This window comes from Engystomops pustulosus, chromosome 7 (assembly GCF_040894005.1).
Source record: "Engystomops pustulosus chromosome 7, aEngPut4.maternal, whole genome shotgun sequence".
Lineage (NCBI taxonomy): Eukaryota > Metazoa > Chordata > Amphibia > Anura > Leptodactylidae > Engystomops > Engystomops pustulosus.
The window spans coordinates 166041613-166058897 of record NC_092417.1 but is presented as its reverse complement, the minus strand read 5'-3'; the positions used below and the strand labels follow the sequence as shown (position 1 = coordinate 166058897).

Genomic DNA, 17285 nt, shown 5'->3' with positions numbered 1-17285 from the left:
TACATAGTGTCCTATCTGCAGGCAGCATGTTATAGAGCAGGAGGAGCTGAGCAGATTGTATATAGTATCCTATCTGCAGGCAGCATGTTATAGAGCAGGAGGAGCTGAGCAGATTGTACATAGTGTCCTATCTGCAGGCAGCATGCTATAGAGCAGGGGGAGCTGAAAAGATTGTACATAGTGTCCTATCCGCAGGCAGCATGTTATAGAGCAGGAGGAGCTGAGCAGATTGTACGTAGTGTCCTATCTCCAGGCAGCATGATATAGAGTTGGAGGAGCTGAGCAGATTGTACATAGTGTCCTATCAGCATGTAGCATTTTATAGAGCAGGAGGAGCTGAGCAGATTGTACATGTTGTCATATCTGCAGGCAGCATATTATAGAGCAGGAGGAGCTGAGCAGATTGTACATAGTGTCCTATCTGCAGGCAGCATGTTATAGAGCAGGAGGAGCTGAGCACATTGTACATGTTGTCATATCTGCAGCCAGAATGTTATAGAGCAGGAGGAGCTGAGCAGATTGTACATAGTGTCCTATCTGCAGGCAGCATGTTATAGAGCAGGAGGAGCTGAGCAGATTGTACATAGTGTCCTATCTGCAAGCAGCATGTTATAGAGCAGGTAGAGCTGAGCAGATTGTACATGTTGTCCTATCTTCATGTTATAGAGCTTGAGGTGTAGACCATATTATAACATTCTGCCTGCAGATAGGACACTATCTACGTAGGGGGATCTGAACAGATTGTATGTAGTATCCTGTGTGCAGGTAGCATGTTATAGAGCAGGAGGAGTTGTACAGAGTGTACATTGTGTCCTATCTGCAAGCAGCATGTTGTAGAGCAGGAGGAGCTCAATTACTATCATATATCACACAGATAAGCAACTACAAGCCAGAGAAAGTTCTCTTTGGATATGACTGTAGCTTATAAAACTGTAATGTCACAGATCAGGGAGCACAATCAGTCCTGACCACACAATGAGTTGTTTTCGAGGTGACATTAATGCTTCCGCCCATGTAAATTAATTCTGCCCCGGTGCCCTTGTCCTACAAAGATCCTAATAATCTGGGAACACCCGGCCAGCGAGAGATTTCGTAGCAGACACCCACAGGGACGCAGTGATCACATTCCGCAGTCCTTTTCATCTGTCGGACTGAGCTTCTCTTAGTGACTCATCTCTGCCTGTGGTTGGAACAGAGATATTCCTAGAAATCCGGGGATTTGGCCTCTGCGGACACATATTTGGCTACGATACTGTGGAAGCTTCAGACAGAAACGTCCCGATTATCCTAAAGCCACAAGTATTTCCTGGTAAGAGGAAGGACAGTGTAACCCCAGAGGGACACAAGTAAATTACTGCTGTGAGAAAACTTATATGGGGCGATTTATCATGAAGTTTCTGAGGTAAAACTGTTCTAGTTGCCCATGGAAACCAATCAGAGCTCAGCTTTAATTTCATAAAAAGCTGTGGTGAAATGTAAGCTGTGCTCTGATTGGTTGCCATGGGCAACTAGAATAGTTCTGCTCTAAGAGACTTGTCAGTGACGTTCCAACATAGTTTGCATAAATCAATAAAAAGGTCCCAGAATTTGGGGTTTATTCTGTTGTCCCATGGGGTAGGAAGTATGTCCCAAATTCATCTTTATCTCACACCTCCCCTGGAGGTAGATTGAATTGAATATAATGGTGAAGCAGGGATCCGCTGCCTCCCTGCTCCACTATTGTGCAAAGTAGTGATGGCTCTTTGGTGTGAGCCAATCACTCATTTAACCCCTCCCCTAATTTGCTCACTATGCCCCCTTTAACCCGATAAAAACGGGTTTAAAGTGGAGTGTGGTGACTGGCTGGACTGTTAATAGGGAGCCATTCAGGAGCCAGAAGAGCCGAGCCGGCTCTTACAGAGCGGAGCCTAATGATCCAGCTCACTAAGAAGAGCCGGAGTTTCCATCACTAAAGCAAAGAGGAGAACTGCTGCAGGGGAATGAGGATGGGTAAGTATTAGGAGGGGTGGAGGGGTTCTCCCAGTAGGTGGCCACTATAGGTTGGTGGGTGTCAATACGGGCATAGGAAAGGGTGGGAAGGGGGCAGAATACTATGTGGGGGTATTGGAAGGCGGTTTTATTTCACAGCAGCTAGGACTCCATTTACCATAGACCTCTATGGAGAAGAGAGGGGGAGAAGTAAGTCACAGCAGCTAGGACTCCATCTACCATAGGGGTCTATGGAGAAGGTAGGGGGAGAAGTGAGTCACAGCAGCTAGGACTCCATCTACCATATACCTCAATGGAAAAGGGAGGGGGAAAAAGAGTCACAGCAGTTAGATCTCCATCTACTATAGAGCTCTATGGAGAAGGGAAGGGGAAAAGTGAGTCACAGCAGCTAGGACTCCATTTACCATAGACCTCTATGGAGGAGAGAGGGGGAAAAAGAGTCACAGCAGTTAGATCTCCATCTACTATAGACCTCTATGGAGAAGGGAGGGGGAAAAGTGGGTCACAGCAGCTAGGACTCCATCTACCATAGAGGTCTATGTAGAAGGGAGGAGGAGTAGGGAGTCACAGCAGCTAGGACTCCCTCTACCATAGATGTCTATGGAGAAGGGAGGGGGAGAAGTGAGTCACAGCAGCTAGGACTCCATTTACCATAGACCTCTATGGAGGAGAGAGGGGGAAAAAGAGTCACAGCAGTTAGATCTCCATCTACTATAGACCTCTATGGAGAAGGGAGGGGGAAAAGTGAGTCACAGCAGCTAGGACTCCATCTACCATAGAGGTCTATGTAGAAGGGAGGAGGAGTAGGGAGTCACAGCAGCTAGGACTCCCTCTACCATAGAAGTCTATGGAGAAGGGAGGGGAAGAAGTGAGTCACAGCAGCTAGGTCTCCATCTACCATAGAGGTCTATGGAGATGGGAGGGGGAGAAGTGAGTCACAGCAGCTAAGACTCCATCCACCATAGACTTTAATTGAGAAGGGAGGGGGAGTAGTGAGTCCTAGCAACTAGGTCTCCATCTACAATAGCCCTCTATGGAGAAGGGAGGGGGGAAAAAGAGTCACAGCAGTTAGATCTCCATCTACTATAGACTCTATGGAGAAGGGAGGGGGAGAAGTGCGTCACAGCAGCTAGGACTTCATCTACCATATAAGTCTATGTAGAAGGGAGAAGGAGTAGGGAGTCACAGCAGCTAGGACTCCCTCTACCATAGAGGTCTATGGAGATGGGAGGGGGAGAAGTGAGTCACAGCAGATAAGGCTCCATCTACCAGCACCAGAGGACTGAAATGTTTGCAGATACGGACTGATGATACGAGTTATAGAATGACCAGAAACAGTTACTCCTCATGTACACACCCATTTCTTAGATAATAAACTGTACTGAGATTCTTCTTCTCTTTGGAGCAGCGTCTTGTTCTCCAGAGCTGCAGTAATAACTTGTCACACAGTCAAAAACCTGAATCTACTGGCTCTCACCCTCTCTGTGTCTCCTATGGTCTTTGCTTGTATTACACAATGTCATGTTTGGGTTTTTCTTGTGATCGCTGTTATTAATGGGGTCCTACAGTAATCGCAGTAATTATTGGGGATATTGTGACTGCTAATATTGAAAGCACTGCAGTGACCACTGATATAAGGGGTATTTATAGGGGGTGTGATCACAATTATTGGGATTCCTATCTTATCACTGTTCATATGTGTATATATATATATATATATATAGATATATAGAGAGAGAGAGAGAGCATCTGATCTATATAGGGCAGCACTCTGATCTCATCACCTTAGGGTCCTCAGTTAAATTTGAGAGGAACCACAGCAGGATTAAAGGGATTTACCAGCGTTTACCCCATTAAAGGGGATGGCCATCTGTGTGATATCACATGACCAGGGATATAATGAGCTGTGCACCTGTGTGACATCACATAACCAGGGATATAACGAGCCGAGCACCTGAGTGACATCACATGATCAGGGATATAATGAGCCGAGCACCTGTGTGACATCACATGACCAGGGACCTGTGTTTATCCAAAAGCTCTCAGCCCCCACCATTTTGCTCCTGTATAGCTCCTCCCTCCTGCTCCTTCACAGAGCTCACAGCCTATTGACATAATTGTGGGAGGGAGGAGTTGTACAGGAGCACAAAGGTGGGGCTGAGAGATGAGGAGTGAGCAGCACAGACAAGTCACATGTTGTTTTTTTTGAAAAGCATCCAAACCAAAGCCCAACCCCTGGAACTACACAGAGGATTCTGGCAGGATGCAAGGTAAGTTATAACACACAATTATACTGTAATGCAAATGTTTGGAGAAAGCATAAAGGCAGATTTGCACTGCAGCTGTAATGGGCTTCTGTATCCTGTCTTAAGTGAAAATGAGGTCCCTGGTGAGAGGTTCCCTTTAATTGGGTAAAATCTGGTGACAGGTTCCCTTTAAAACTTGGTGTTCTCTGTGGAGTTAATGTAGTCTTCATCCATCTTCCCTGACTTCATAGACAATAAGATTGTGAGTCTGATGAAGAAAGAGATCATCACAGGTCATGCAGTCTGCATCCTTTGCTGCGTGATATCCTGAGTGTAATACACATGCACTAGACTGTCTCCACCTGGTGGTCAAAAGTGGCACTGCATCTTTTAATTTTGAAAGGAAGACTCCAGTCAAAGCTACGAGTAATTAATAGAATAATACAAGGTGCAGCACCACAAGGGAGGAGCAGGATCTCATTTTCATTGTTCCTCCTTCAGACGCTACACAAGGTATAATGAATCAGTTGTAACTGGAGTGCTCTTTTAAGAATCGTGAAGAAGGGGATGAGGGAAGACATTGGGGCAGATTTACTTACCCGGTCCATTCGCGATCCAGCGGCGCGTTCTCTGCAGTGGATTCGGGTCCGGACGGAATTTATTAAGGTAGTTCCTCCGACGTCCACCAGGTGGCGCTACTGCGCTGAAGAGCATCGGGACGCACTGGAATACACCGAGCCGGGCTGAGTGAAGGTAAGTGCAATTTTCGACACATTGTTTTTTAAAAATGCGTCGGTTTTTCCGAATCTGTCGGGTTTTCGTTCGGCCACGCCCCCCCGATTTCCGTCGCGTGCATGCCGGCACCGATGCGCCACAATCCGATCGCGTGCGACAAAATCCCGGGGCAATACAGGGAAAATCGGCGCAAATCGGAAATTTTCGGGTAACCCGTCGGGAAAACGCGAATCGGGCCCTTAGTAAATGACCCCCATTATACTTTATAAGCAGATATAACACATCTGATATTCTGATATGCTTTATACCCAACAAGATACATAGAAATTTTAGCTAAAAAACAAAAAACAACACAAAATCCACTTCCATCGCTTTCAGCTTATATAACACATATCTTTATTAATGTTTAGGGGTAACAAAAAATAATTTAAAGAGAACCTTCTGCCAGTTCTCTAAATCCTCATATATCTATTCCGCACTTTCCCCCCCGAGTCCTGATGAAATCCGAGACAGTCCTATATGGTGGCAGCCGCTCCAGGCTCCACATCCACAGTCCGGCCTCTTGTTGGGATAGAATTTCCTCTGGAATCTCATGCATGGAATGGCGCTGTCCGGGATAGCACTACACATAGCAATATATAAACTTCTGGCCCAAGTTATACAAAGATTAGCCATGGCTACAGAAAAATAGGATCTTCCACGACCTGATAGAAAATGAATGGAAAAAAACTGGACTGATCGGGGCTTAAAGTGCACACATGGATATCAGAACCGGAAAGACCCAAAGCTGGACCCAACACTGATAATATCAAATCTCATGGGACTTGTCACCGACTTGTCATCGTCACCAGTGCAAGTGACAGGCCTAGAATTTAAAGCACCAGGATGAAGGACTGTATGCAAATGAGCCTCAGGGGCTCCAGGCTACATAGGTGTTAATGGAGCCTGGAGCCCCTTAGGTTCATTTGCATACAGTCTTTCATCCTGGTGGTAGATGTCCTTTAAAGAAACCCTAAATCTAAAGTACAAATCTTATAAAAGTATATATTATCAATAAAACTTCTCTTCTAAAAGGGATGCATATTTTACCCCGTGAAACTACTACCCCCCTCAGTTACAGTATGAAATGTCCTTTTAAAATTCCCTCTTTGATGTGAACTCTCACACATTTACCTATAAGAAAAAAATCTCCTCTGAAGTCAATTGACAATGAGCAGAGAAGAGTCAGGTTTAGAGGCTGCAGGAAGATAGGCAATGCCCCTTTCTTCTGTTCTATAGCACCTAGAAATATGCTGCTGGTCTCATATTAAAGATAAGAATTTTAGATACCAGAGATACAAGCAGTTGAAGACACAGTTCGAAAAGTTAGCTACATATAAAGATCCAATGCCTACCTTTTCCCCCCTCCCAAAAAAATGAGAAGATGAGAGTCTTAAATGACACAGATGCATGTTTCTAGGTGCTATAGAACAGAAGATAAGGACATCTGAAGTGACTCTACTCTTGCAGTCTCAAAAAGTGACTCGTCTCAGACAAAACCTGCAGCTGGTGTCACATTACATATAAGAATTTCATCTTTCAGCTCGCTTCAGGTTTGTGGCTTATTTGATCTACAGAACTTGTGATTCAGGCGGTTACAGACATAGTTTGAAATGTGAGCTGTAGATATTTTTTAGACTGCCTGTATCTCCGGTTCTGTAAAAAAACCCACAAGCCTGAAGTGATTTGAAAGATGAGATTCTTATCTTTCATATAACACTAGAACATGTATAGGTGCTACAGAACTATCTGAATTGAAGCTTCCTGTGCAGCCTCAAAATTTGACTCATCTCGGGCAAATATGACTCTTCTCTGCTCATTTTCAGATGACTTGGGAGGAGATTTTTCATAGGTTGTGAGATTTCACATTAATGAGGGAATTATAGAAAGGACATTTCAACCCCTACCAGAGGGGCTGGTAGTTTGATGGGGTAAAATCTGAAGACAATATCCCTTTAAATATCCCTATAATACTGATCATGGGGGCAGACATCTTTTCCTCAGTCTAACTTGTAGACATAGATTAGCTATAAAGTAACAGAAGATGGAATTTTAGGTTTTAGCTTAAGTGTCCCCAATCCAGATTAGTTTTATTAATCAGATTGCCCATGCAATACAGCTTGTAGTGACTCTGGCCTGCCACAAGGTGGTGCGATAACTGCTCATCCCATGTGATCGCACAGGTGACTACTCTAGGTCTTCCGTGAAGGCCCCGAGCAATAAAAGAGGTTAACCACCATTTGTCAGGATCATGCAGAAATGATATTAGAATGTCTATGATATATGTAACAATCTGTAATACAAAATTATAAGTCGTAAATTCTATTCTTCCTTCTCTTGTCGATTGTCACTTGAAATTGGGCGATCAATCCAGATCTTCTGGTCTTCAAGGATCCTCTAGATACGTCTAGGTGGCATGGTTGGTATGGGCATTAGTTATGACTAGATGGGGAGGATGACTCTGACTAGTTGGGGCCCTGGTGCCTGACGGGGCCCAAACTTCTCTCTGCCTCTTAAGCGGACGGCTGCTTAATATATGGCCTATTGTTGGTGTTGGGCCCTGTCCGCATTGTGGCCCAGTATCTATACCTCTAGATCTCTGTAGCCCAATATAAGAGATATGGTGACTAGATGGGTCCTATGGATGACATCTGCACATATATAAATCACCTATATAAAGAGACAACTTGATGTCCAAGAACACGAAGGGCCACAGTTCTCCAGGTCCTCCAGACATCATTTTACCACACCCAGATCCGACCAACCCAAAGTATTATCTACAGGTGCTGGTGCCTCATGGATGGTAGTATTGGACCTCTGGATGATTGATATGTTGAGGTTCCTAGAAGTCGCACCAAGGGTTTGAGAAGGAAGATGATTGGTAAGGCTATAGTTACGTGAAACGATATCTAGGAGAACATTGAGATGTCACATCCACAGGTCAACGCTCTGCAGGATGGAGGAACCTTTGTAGAAGACCAAGGAAAGTTTTGAGCAGCTGTATAATAAAGCCTGGTAGATGGTCGACCTGGTGATTAAGTCCCTCAACACATCCCTAGTCAAGGTGTCAATTCCACCGACTCATAGGTGTCCACCATCGACAGACAGGTTAACACTATCCCCCACACAGGACTTGTTTCTTCCAATCCTCCTGGCCAAGACTAGGTCTCCCAAGATTGAGGATGTTCTAAAGTCTTTCAATACTGTCACTGTTCTTCTTCCTTTAAAGCATAGCCCAGGTACAGTCCGTTCTCAAAGGCCTATCTGGCCATGCCGATGTTCTTATACTGACACATGAGGAGATGTTTGAAGGTCTTTTTGAAGGTAGCATTACACAAGGCGTAACAAGCTGGGTTTATAGTACTGTTCACGTAGCAGAGCCAATAACCTATGTACCACATAGTCTCGGGGATACACGTTTCGCAAAAAGTGTTTATTAGGACCATGACGTTGTAAGGTGTCCACGTGAGAATGAAAGCCAGCAGTATAGCAAAGATGGTCCTGGTGACTTTCTTCTCCCTGGCCGCCATCTGTCTTTTTTTCCTGACTTGATTGCGAGCTATACTGGCAAATTTTCTAGCCACGTTGACTGGGCGAGTGTTGGGCAGGGTGGAATCTTGGTGTAGAGGTATTGAACATTCGGGAACTATCTCAATCGCTGTCACGCACTCGTTGCCCGTCTGCTTGGTCACAATCTTAATTTTGGACCACTTTGAACCGGCGTTGACCCTTGGATGCAATTGCTGTAAGCTTTGAGTTGGGGCTAAGACGACACCAGAGGATGAATCATTGGCCTGCTTTTCCTGCGGGTGGTTGGTCATGCTGGCTGAACTGGATTCATTAGAGGTCTCCTTTTCTTCCACCGATTGAAGGTTGGTCAATGACTTCTCTAGTTTACCATTTTTCACCCCATTCTCCCCTTCGCCCTTGGACTCAACTATCTCGGATTTAGGAGGGCTTTTTGTCTGCTTGATGAGAGGGCTCTTCATGGAGCTAATGGGTTTACTCTTCTTCTCCGGTTTGGTCTCCGGACAATGCCTGCGGACACGGCTTCTGCTGGCCAACGAAATGTGAATGTAAAGGATGGTCATGATGATCACTGGAAGATAGAAGGCAGCGATGGCTGTTCCAAAAGTAACCGCAGGGTTTGAAAGAAACTGAATGTAGCACTCCCTATCTTCCACTGTCCTTTCCCCAACAATGAACTGCCAAAACAAGATGGCGGGCGCCCAAAGTGCAAAGGAAAGAAGCCAGGCCGCCGCGATCATCAACCCTGCCATCTTGGTGGTTCTTCGAGCTGGATAGGTCAACGGTTTGGTAACGCAGAAATATCGGTCAAAGCTGATGATGAGAAGGTTCATGACTGAAGCGTTACTGACCACGTAGTCCAACGCCAACCATAGGTCGCACACTATGGGACCCAGTGGCCAGTAGCCCTTTATGATGTAGACAGAGTAGAGATTCATAGAGAAGACGCCGATGATGAGGTCGGCACAGGCCAGGCTGAAGAGGAAGTAGTTGTTGACCGTCTGTAACTGCCGGTTGACCTTGATGGAGAGCATCACCAAGATGTTACCCACGACTGTGACCAAGCTCAGAGACCCCGTCACCGTAGCAATGAAGATCATTTCCATCGTTTGATACTGACCCGAAACCTCCTCGGTGTTGTTGAGAGGTTGGGTGGGAAGACTAGTTGAATTCTCCCAGGTGTCGTTCTCCATTCTGCCCGGCCAACGAGGGGTGGATAAGTTGTAGAAGAACTCTACAGGGTGGGAAAAAAAAAGAAAAAGAGAGAAAAGTTATAATAAATTGTCAAAAATGTTATTACCAAGAGAATTCTACTCAAAGACACGGAGCGTACTGTTGGCAGACTCAATTAGGACGTGGCTGAGGAGGTCCGACATGTTCCATGGTCCTTGTATAATGGCTTTCCGAGATGATGGGAATGAGCGTCTTGGGTCATTGTTATTAGTTAATTAGTGTGTCATTTTAATGAGCGAGACAGTAACTCCGGTCCCAAGCCGCAGAAGCTGAGCTATTTTTGTACAAAGTGGCTGCAAATGATGGGCGGGGGGGATGCTGGGAAATCTTCCATCTAAGGCTAAGCAGACGTCAGATTTATAAAGGTTTCTAAACTTGTGGCTGGTTTAAAGGGGTTGTCTGGGATTTGCAGATTAAAGAAATGTTCCAGGAGTTAATATTGATTGCTGATCCTCTCAATAGTCCCCCTATATCAGATAGTGATTATTGCACCCTGGTTACATGGTGCTGAGCAAGAAGCTGTAATTGCATGGGATGAATAGAAATTTGATTGGATAGGATTGAAATTAATAATTTGTATTGATTTATTTGATTGATCAATTTGATTGATTCCTGAATAAATCCTTTAATGGCGCCATCTTGCTTTGACCTGGTTTTGCACAATGGAGAAAAAACTGGCTTATCCGGATCACAGCAGTGGGATCAGGAATATAGGGTGCTATCTAATCGAAGTGTACTTACACTACATCACTCTACACTTTATATTTAGTTGTTGTCTTGTGTGTCGTGTGCCCCAGCCATTTGGTGACGCTTTATAGTAAACAGATGCCTCGCATTATGTAATTACACTAAGTATATATAGGTAGAGTGCAGTTTACTAATGTGCCAGCAGATGGCAGCATGATACCAGTAATTCCACCATCCTCTGTGTATTTCTCCCACATCTTTCCTTGTGACATCTCTTCTACCTGCTAGACTTGTGAGACTGAACTGTAACATTTCTATTTTCCAGGAATACGGGACACATGGTGACTCCTGTTAATTCGATGATATGTCAGATTCTCCTGATGTCACAAAGTGACACCACATTTACACAGTTACCATCTATAACCAGAGCGAGATCAAAAAGATACATGAAACAGGTTGTGCACTAAAAAGTGATATGGGAGGATTTAATGGCACATATCCTGGTTATATACCCTTATAGGGCATTATCAGGAGGAGGGGGTAGTGTTTAGAAGGTGTAAGTTACCAAGAGTGGACATGTTGCCATAATAAGAAGTGAAATCTTCAGGAAGCAAGCAGGTTGGAGCTAAGGAGCTAAGCAGATTGTAAAAAGTGTCCTATCTGCAGGCAGCATGTTATAGAGCATGTTATAGAGTAGCTACTGTTATAGAGTAGCAAAATTGCATATACTGTCCTATCTGCAAGCAGAGCTGATCAGATTGTAAGTAGTGTCCTATCTGCAGGCTGCATGTTATAGAGCAGGAGGAGCTGAGCAGATTGTACATAGTGTCCTATCTGCATGCAGCATGTTATAGAGCAGGAGGAGCTGAGCAGATAGGACATAGTGTCCTATCCGCAGGCAGCATGTTATAGAGCATGAGGAGCTGAGCAGATTGTGCATAGTATCTTATCTGCAGGTACCATGTTATAGAGCAGGAGGAGCTCTAAGTAGTGTCATGTCTGCAGGCAGCATGTTATAGAGCAGGAGGAGCTGAGCAGTTTATACATAGTGTCCTATCTGTCGGCAGCATGTTATAGAGCAGGAGGAGCTGAGCAGATTGTAAAAAGTGTCCTATCTGCAGGCAGCATGTTATAGAGTAGCAGAAGGTGAGAAAATTGCATATATATATACTGTCCTATCTGCAAGCAGAGCTGATCAGATTGTAAGTAGTGTCCTATCTGCAGGCTGCATGTTATAGAGCAGGAGGAGCTGAGCAGATTGTACATAGTGTCCTATCTGCATGCAGCATGTTATAGAGCAGGAGGAGCTGAGCAGATAGGACATAGTGTCCTATCCGCAGGCAGCATGTTATAGAGCATGAGGAGCTGAGCAGATTGTGCATAGTATCTTATCTGCAGGTACCATGTTATAGAGCAGGAGGAGCTCTAAGTAGTGTCATGTCTGCAGGCAGCATGTTATAGAGCAGGAGGAGCTGAGCAGTTTATACATAGTGTCCTATCTGTCGTCAGCATGTTATAGAGCAGGAGGAGCTGAGCAGATTGTAAGAAGTGTCCTATCTGCAGGCAGCATGTTATAGAGTAGCAGAAGGTGAGAAAATTGCATATACTGTCCTATCTGCAAGCAGAGCTGATCAGATTGTAAGTAGTGTCCTATCTGCAGGCTGCATGTTATAGAGCAGGAGGAGCTGAGCAGATTGTACATAGTGTCCTATCTGCATGCAGCATGTTATAGAGCAGGAGGAGCTGAGCAGGTAGGACATAGTGTCCTATCCGCAGGCAGCATGTTATAGAGCATGAGGAGCTGAGCAGATTGTGCATAGTATCTTATCTGCAGGCAGCATGTTATAGAACAGGAGGAGCTGAGCAGTTTATACATAGTGTCCTATCTGTCGGCAGCATGTTATAGAGCAGGAGGAGCTGAGCAGATTGTATGCAGTGTCCTATCTAGAACCAGCATGTTATAGAGCAGGAGGAGCTGAGCAGATCTTACATAGTGTCCTATGTGCAGGCAGCATGTTATAGAGCAGGAGGAGCTGAGCAGTTTATACATAGTGTCCTGTCTGTCGGCAGCATGTTATAGAGCAGGAGGAGCTGAGCAGATCTTACATAGTGTGGTATCTGCAGGCAGTATGTTGCTGTATAAAGCAGGAGGAGATGAGCAGATTGTGCATAGTGACCTATCTGCAGGCAGCATGTTATATATCAATCGGGGGTTACAAGTGAGAAAAACTTGCAGTTGTGGCTGAAGTGAGACAGCAATCTCATCCCTTTAATTTGAAAGCTCTTTACCCCACGCACGCCAGTAACCGCAGCCGCCTGTCTGCTCTGATACTTGATGACGCTTCTTGAACTTTAAGAAAGATTACATGGTTTGCAAACATGAAAAGATAAGTGTGGCAAGTAGCAGTTATATGGCATTCAGGCAGTGATACATCCCACTCATGGGCAGTCACTATAGCTGTGCTTCATGTCAGTGACGGCTGATAACGCCTGCCATCACACCACCGCCTGCCGCCGCCATGTCACCTCTCCTGACAAGCCTGGTATAGTCAGGCTTATTCCCCATAATATAGCAATGCTGGAGCAAGTTTTCTTAGAGCTTCATACTGTGCTGCCCCTCTATAATTCCTCCAGGTAATGTATATGTAAATTGCCTGCAATGCCTTGTCATGAGGATGCAAGAAGTTTGGCTTACACAGTTATAGGGGTTCTCTAGGACCTAATCACTGATGGCCATTCATCAGGGTACAATCACTTGGGTTATGATCTCCTGGACCCCTGATGATTATACACCAATAGGGATGCATCCATTATCCCATTCTTTTTCATGACCATGGATGACATGCTCTCTAGCCCCATAATTGATTCAGAGCACTAGCGATGTTCCCATTAACCTCCTTACTGCCCCAGACCTATATGCCCACTTACCTCATTACTGCCCCAGACCACTAGTGATGTTCCCATTAAACTCCTTACTGCCCCAGACCACTAGTGATGTTCCCATTAAACTCCTTACTGCCCCAGACCACTAGTGATGTTCCCATTAAACTCCTTACTGCCCCAGACCACTAGTGATGTTCCCATTAAACTCCTTACTGCCACAGACCACTAGTAAAATGACCACTGACCTCCTCACTTGCCCAGACCACCAGTGACATACCCATTAACCTCTCCACTGCCCCAGATCACGGCCACAGACTATCGTATATTTGCCCATTATCCTCATTACTGTTCCAGACCACCAATGCCAATTGCCCTCCTTACTGACCTAGAACCCCAGTGATGTTCCCATTAACATCCTTACTGCCCCAGACCACCTGTAATGTGCTTGTTATCTTTCTTACTACCCCAGATCACCAGCGATGTTGCCATTAACCCTCTTCCTACCTAAGACCACAAGTGATGTGCAAAATAACCTTCTTACTGCTCCACACCTCCAGTTATCTACCCATTTACTTTCTTTCTAGCCCAGACCAGGGATGTTCCCATTAACCTCCTTAGCCACAAACCACCAGGGATGTACCTATTAACTTTCTTACTGCCCAAGACCACCAGTTACAGTATGTGCTCAATAACTTTCCTACTGGCCCAAACCACCAGTGATGTTCCTATTAACCCTCTTACTACCCCAGACCACCAGGGATATACCAACTAACCTCCCTACTTCCCCAGACTACCAGTTACATGCCCATTTACTTTATAATTCAAGCCCAGACCAGTGATGTTCTCATTAACCTCCTCACAGCCCCAGACCACAGAGATGAACACATTAACCCTCTTACTGCCCCAGACCACCAAGGAAAAACCCATTCACTTTCTTACTGTCCCAGACTACCAGTGACGAGCCTATCAACTTTCTTACTAGACTCGAACACAAGTGATGTTTTCTGCTAATCTCCTAAATTTTTACCCCCCTAGACCACCAGGGATGTCCCAATTATCCAAGTTTCTGCCCTAAATAACTGTGAATAATATCACTGAAACGGTTACCCAACCACAGATAACCACATTCAGTTCACAGTCATCTGTTTTTCTTTTTCCCCCTGCGGTGACCCCAGTAATTCTATCTATACCCTAATATACAGGATGGCACTATAATTTTAACACTGCACATACTCACCTTACAGCAGTATTATGTGGTCAGCCTATAGTAGTCAGTAGGGCAGCATGGTGGCTCAGTGGTTAGCACTACAGCCTTGCAGCACCGGGGACCTGTGTTCAAGTCCCATCCAGGTCAACATTTGCAAAGAGTTTGTATGTTCTCTCCGTGTTTGTGTGGGTTTCCTCTGGGTCCTCCAGTTTCCTCCCACACTCTAAAACATGCTGGTAAATTGATTAGATTATGAGCCCCATTGGGGACAGGGTTTGGCAAGCTCTGTGTAATCTGTGTGCGCTATATGTATAAATAAAGGAATTATTATAATTATAGTAGTTAGATATGTTACTGTATGGCGATACTTTGGAGACACTATACGGTATGATGGCATTGTTTGTAGACTGTGTGATACATATACACTGTTTGTTGTATATTACGGTTAGATGGCGCTGTATGGCGGCATTATTTAGGCACTACATGAGTCCAGATGTTATAGTTGTACCGTGTTTCTATCTGTGAGCTCTCGAGACGCCCATCAGGTGCCTTCACCCCCGGTATAACCTTGACACGTGAAGCCGCCGTCGCTGTGTTATAAATAAACTCTATAAGAGGCGGGCGCCCCGTCATTAAAGCGGTAATGATACGGCCAGGATGAAGATACATGCAGATTTGCTGAAGTGTTTTGTAAGTGAAATAAAACTTTAATCCGCTGATTGCATAAAGCTTTTAAGCAGCTGCTCCAATGCCCCCAAAACCCAATCCTTAGTCAGTGACATTGAGGTTATTTTAGCTGGTGATGGCTCGGGGGACATCATAGACATCCACCGGTGAGGATCTACCAGCACCGGAGACGGGACAGAAACTCGGGAATAACTTGGATTCCATCTCAATATTAGATTTAAAAAAATATATTAACACGTCTCATGAATTATTCATAGATCTCTGGGTAGATTCCTGGGTAGCAAAGTTTCTTAGAGGGATAATGCACCTTAAAGCGACCCTACACCGGAGATAACTAAATCTGACTATACCTTAGACACATATAGTCAAAATACCTGGTACTGTCCGTTTTGTTTCGGGTGCATCAGTTCCTCTCTTTACATCCATCTTGGATCCTCTATTAAAATTGGCTGCTGAATTATTCAGGAGCGACGCCTGTAAGTCACAGACACGCCCCCTCCACTGACATGAACAGGAAAGGGGGTGTGTCTGTGACAGACGCCATTTGAGTGGAGACCTATCAGGGAGCTAAATCAAGCTATGTTGATTATTCCTGGCTAATGTGTAGTCAAAATTTGCCCCCTATCTTGCTGCAGATGGTGCTACCTGAGGCAAGAGGCTCAAGTCGCCTCATAGATGGTGCACCCCTGCTTTGATGGTAAAATGTAATAGTATCTTGTTTCTTCTACTGCCTCCAGTGGTCTAAATGTGAATAAAAAGGGCCCCATCGTCATTTCCTGCTGTGACGTCACTTCCTTTACTGTCCCTATTCGTTAAAGCTGCACCACACTCCCTCTTTATATGATAAGAGTCTTATGTCCTCTTCACAAGCCAATGACCTTATATCTAATTCTCCTATTTAAAGCTTACCACTTTCGAAGTGAATGTGACCGAGATGCAATACCAAGTACAGCCACTATATAGTATATGGCGCTGTGCTGGGTAAGCAGTTAACCATTGCATTCCTAGAATTACTTTCGAATAAAGGAAATCTACCATCAATATCAAGCATGGATATACTCATCCAGGCACCGTGACTGTGGTAATCTTCCTATATTTCTTATTTAAAATCAACCTTTTAAAGTATACTAATGAGCCTGAAGAGCTCTGGGGGCATTACCATAGCCCCTCTGTGCTGCAGATTCACTGGCTGTAACAATGAGTAGAACATGTCTCTGCCTCTTCTTTTTGTCTGTGTAATCTAGAAGCAGCAGGAAGTGCCGGGGGAGCCTGAAAAGTTCTGGGGGCATTACCATAACCCCTCTGTGCTGCAGATTCACTGGCTGTTACAATGAGTAGAACATGTCTCTCCCTCTTCTCTATGTCTGTGTAATCTAGCAGCAGCAGGAAGTGCAGGGGGAGGAGAGACCTGTCTTAATCATTGTAACAGCCTGTCAAGCTGCAGCAGCAAGGCTCATTAGCATAATTATAAAAGCTAAGTTTTGGATGGAAGGAAGTAGGCCCTGGATAACAAATATAAGAAGATTACCACAGTCCCGGTGCCTGGATCTATGAGTAATGTCCCTGGTTTATCAGGATGGATTTTGATGGTAGAGTTCCTTTAAAGGATATGTTCTTCTTTTCTTAAAACAGCGCCACACACATCCACAGGTTATTTGTGGTATTGCAGCCTTCAACGGATCATCATATGTCCACATAAAATTGCAAAATTTCCAAAAATTCCTCCCTGGTCTGTCTGTCATTGTAACATCAGCTGTCACTAGGTATGTGGAATACATGTTACCGCCGGAACCATGAATAATACATCATTTTAATGGAGTTTCCAGATGACTGACATGATTTATTAATGTTTACAGCTCCGCTATAGTGTTTGTCCTGATGCAAATTTAAACCTTTTTACGCCTCTGATTGTATTTTTAAACTATCTGCTTAATGGGAAATTAGAATCGATGGAAAGTTACAAATTAAAAGGAGAATTTACTTTACTTTGTGACGCTCCGCGGTAGTTTTTTAAACCTTGATTACAGGGGTATGGCGGCATTATTTAGTGA

General features: G+C 44.6%; 1 protein-coding gene across 2 annotated transcripts in view; it reads right to left on the bottom strand.

Annotated features, from left to right (window-relative positions):
• Positions 1 to 5343: 5343 nt before the first annotated feature.
• The window catches only part of CHRM4 (cholinergic receptor muscarinic 4), a 58295-nt gene continuing 46353 nt past the window's right edge, over positions 5344 to 17285 (bottom strand). For both annotated transcript variants that reach the window (XM_072118802.1, XM_072118803.1), the window contains exon 2: positions 5344 to 9771. In XM_072118802.1, coding sequence (XP_071974903.1) covers positions 8270 to 9771 — 1502 coding nt within the window. In that variant the 3' untranslated portion in view covers positions 5344 to 8269. The remainder of the gene's footprint in view (positions 9772 to 17285) is intronic.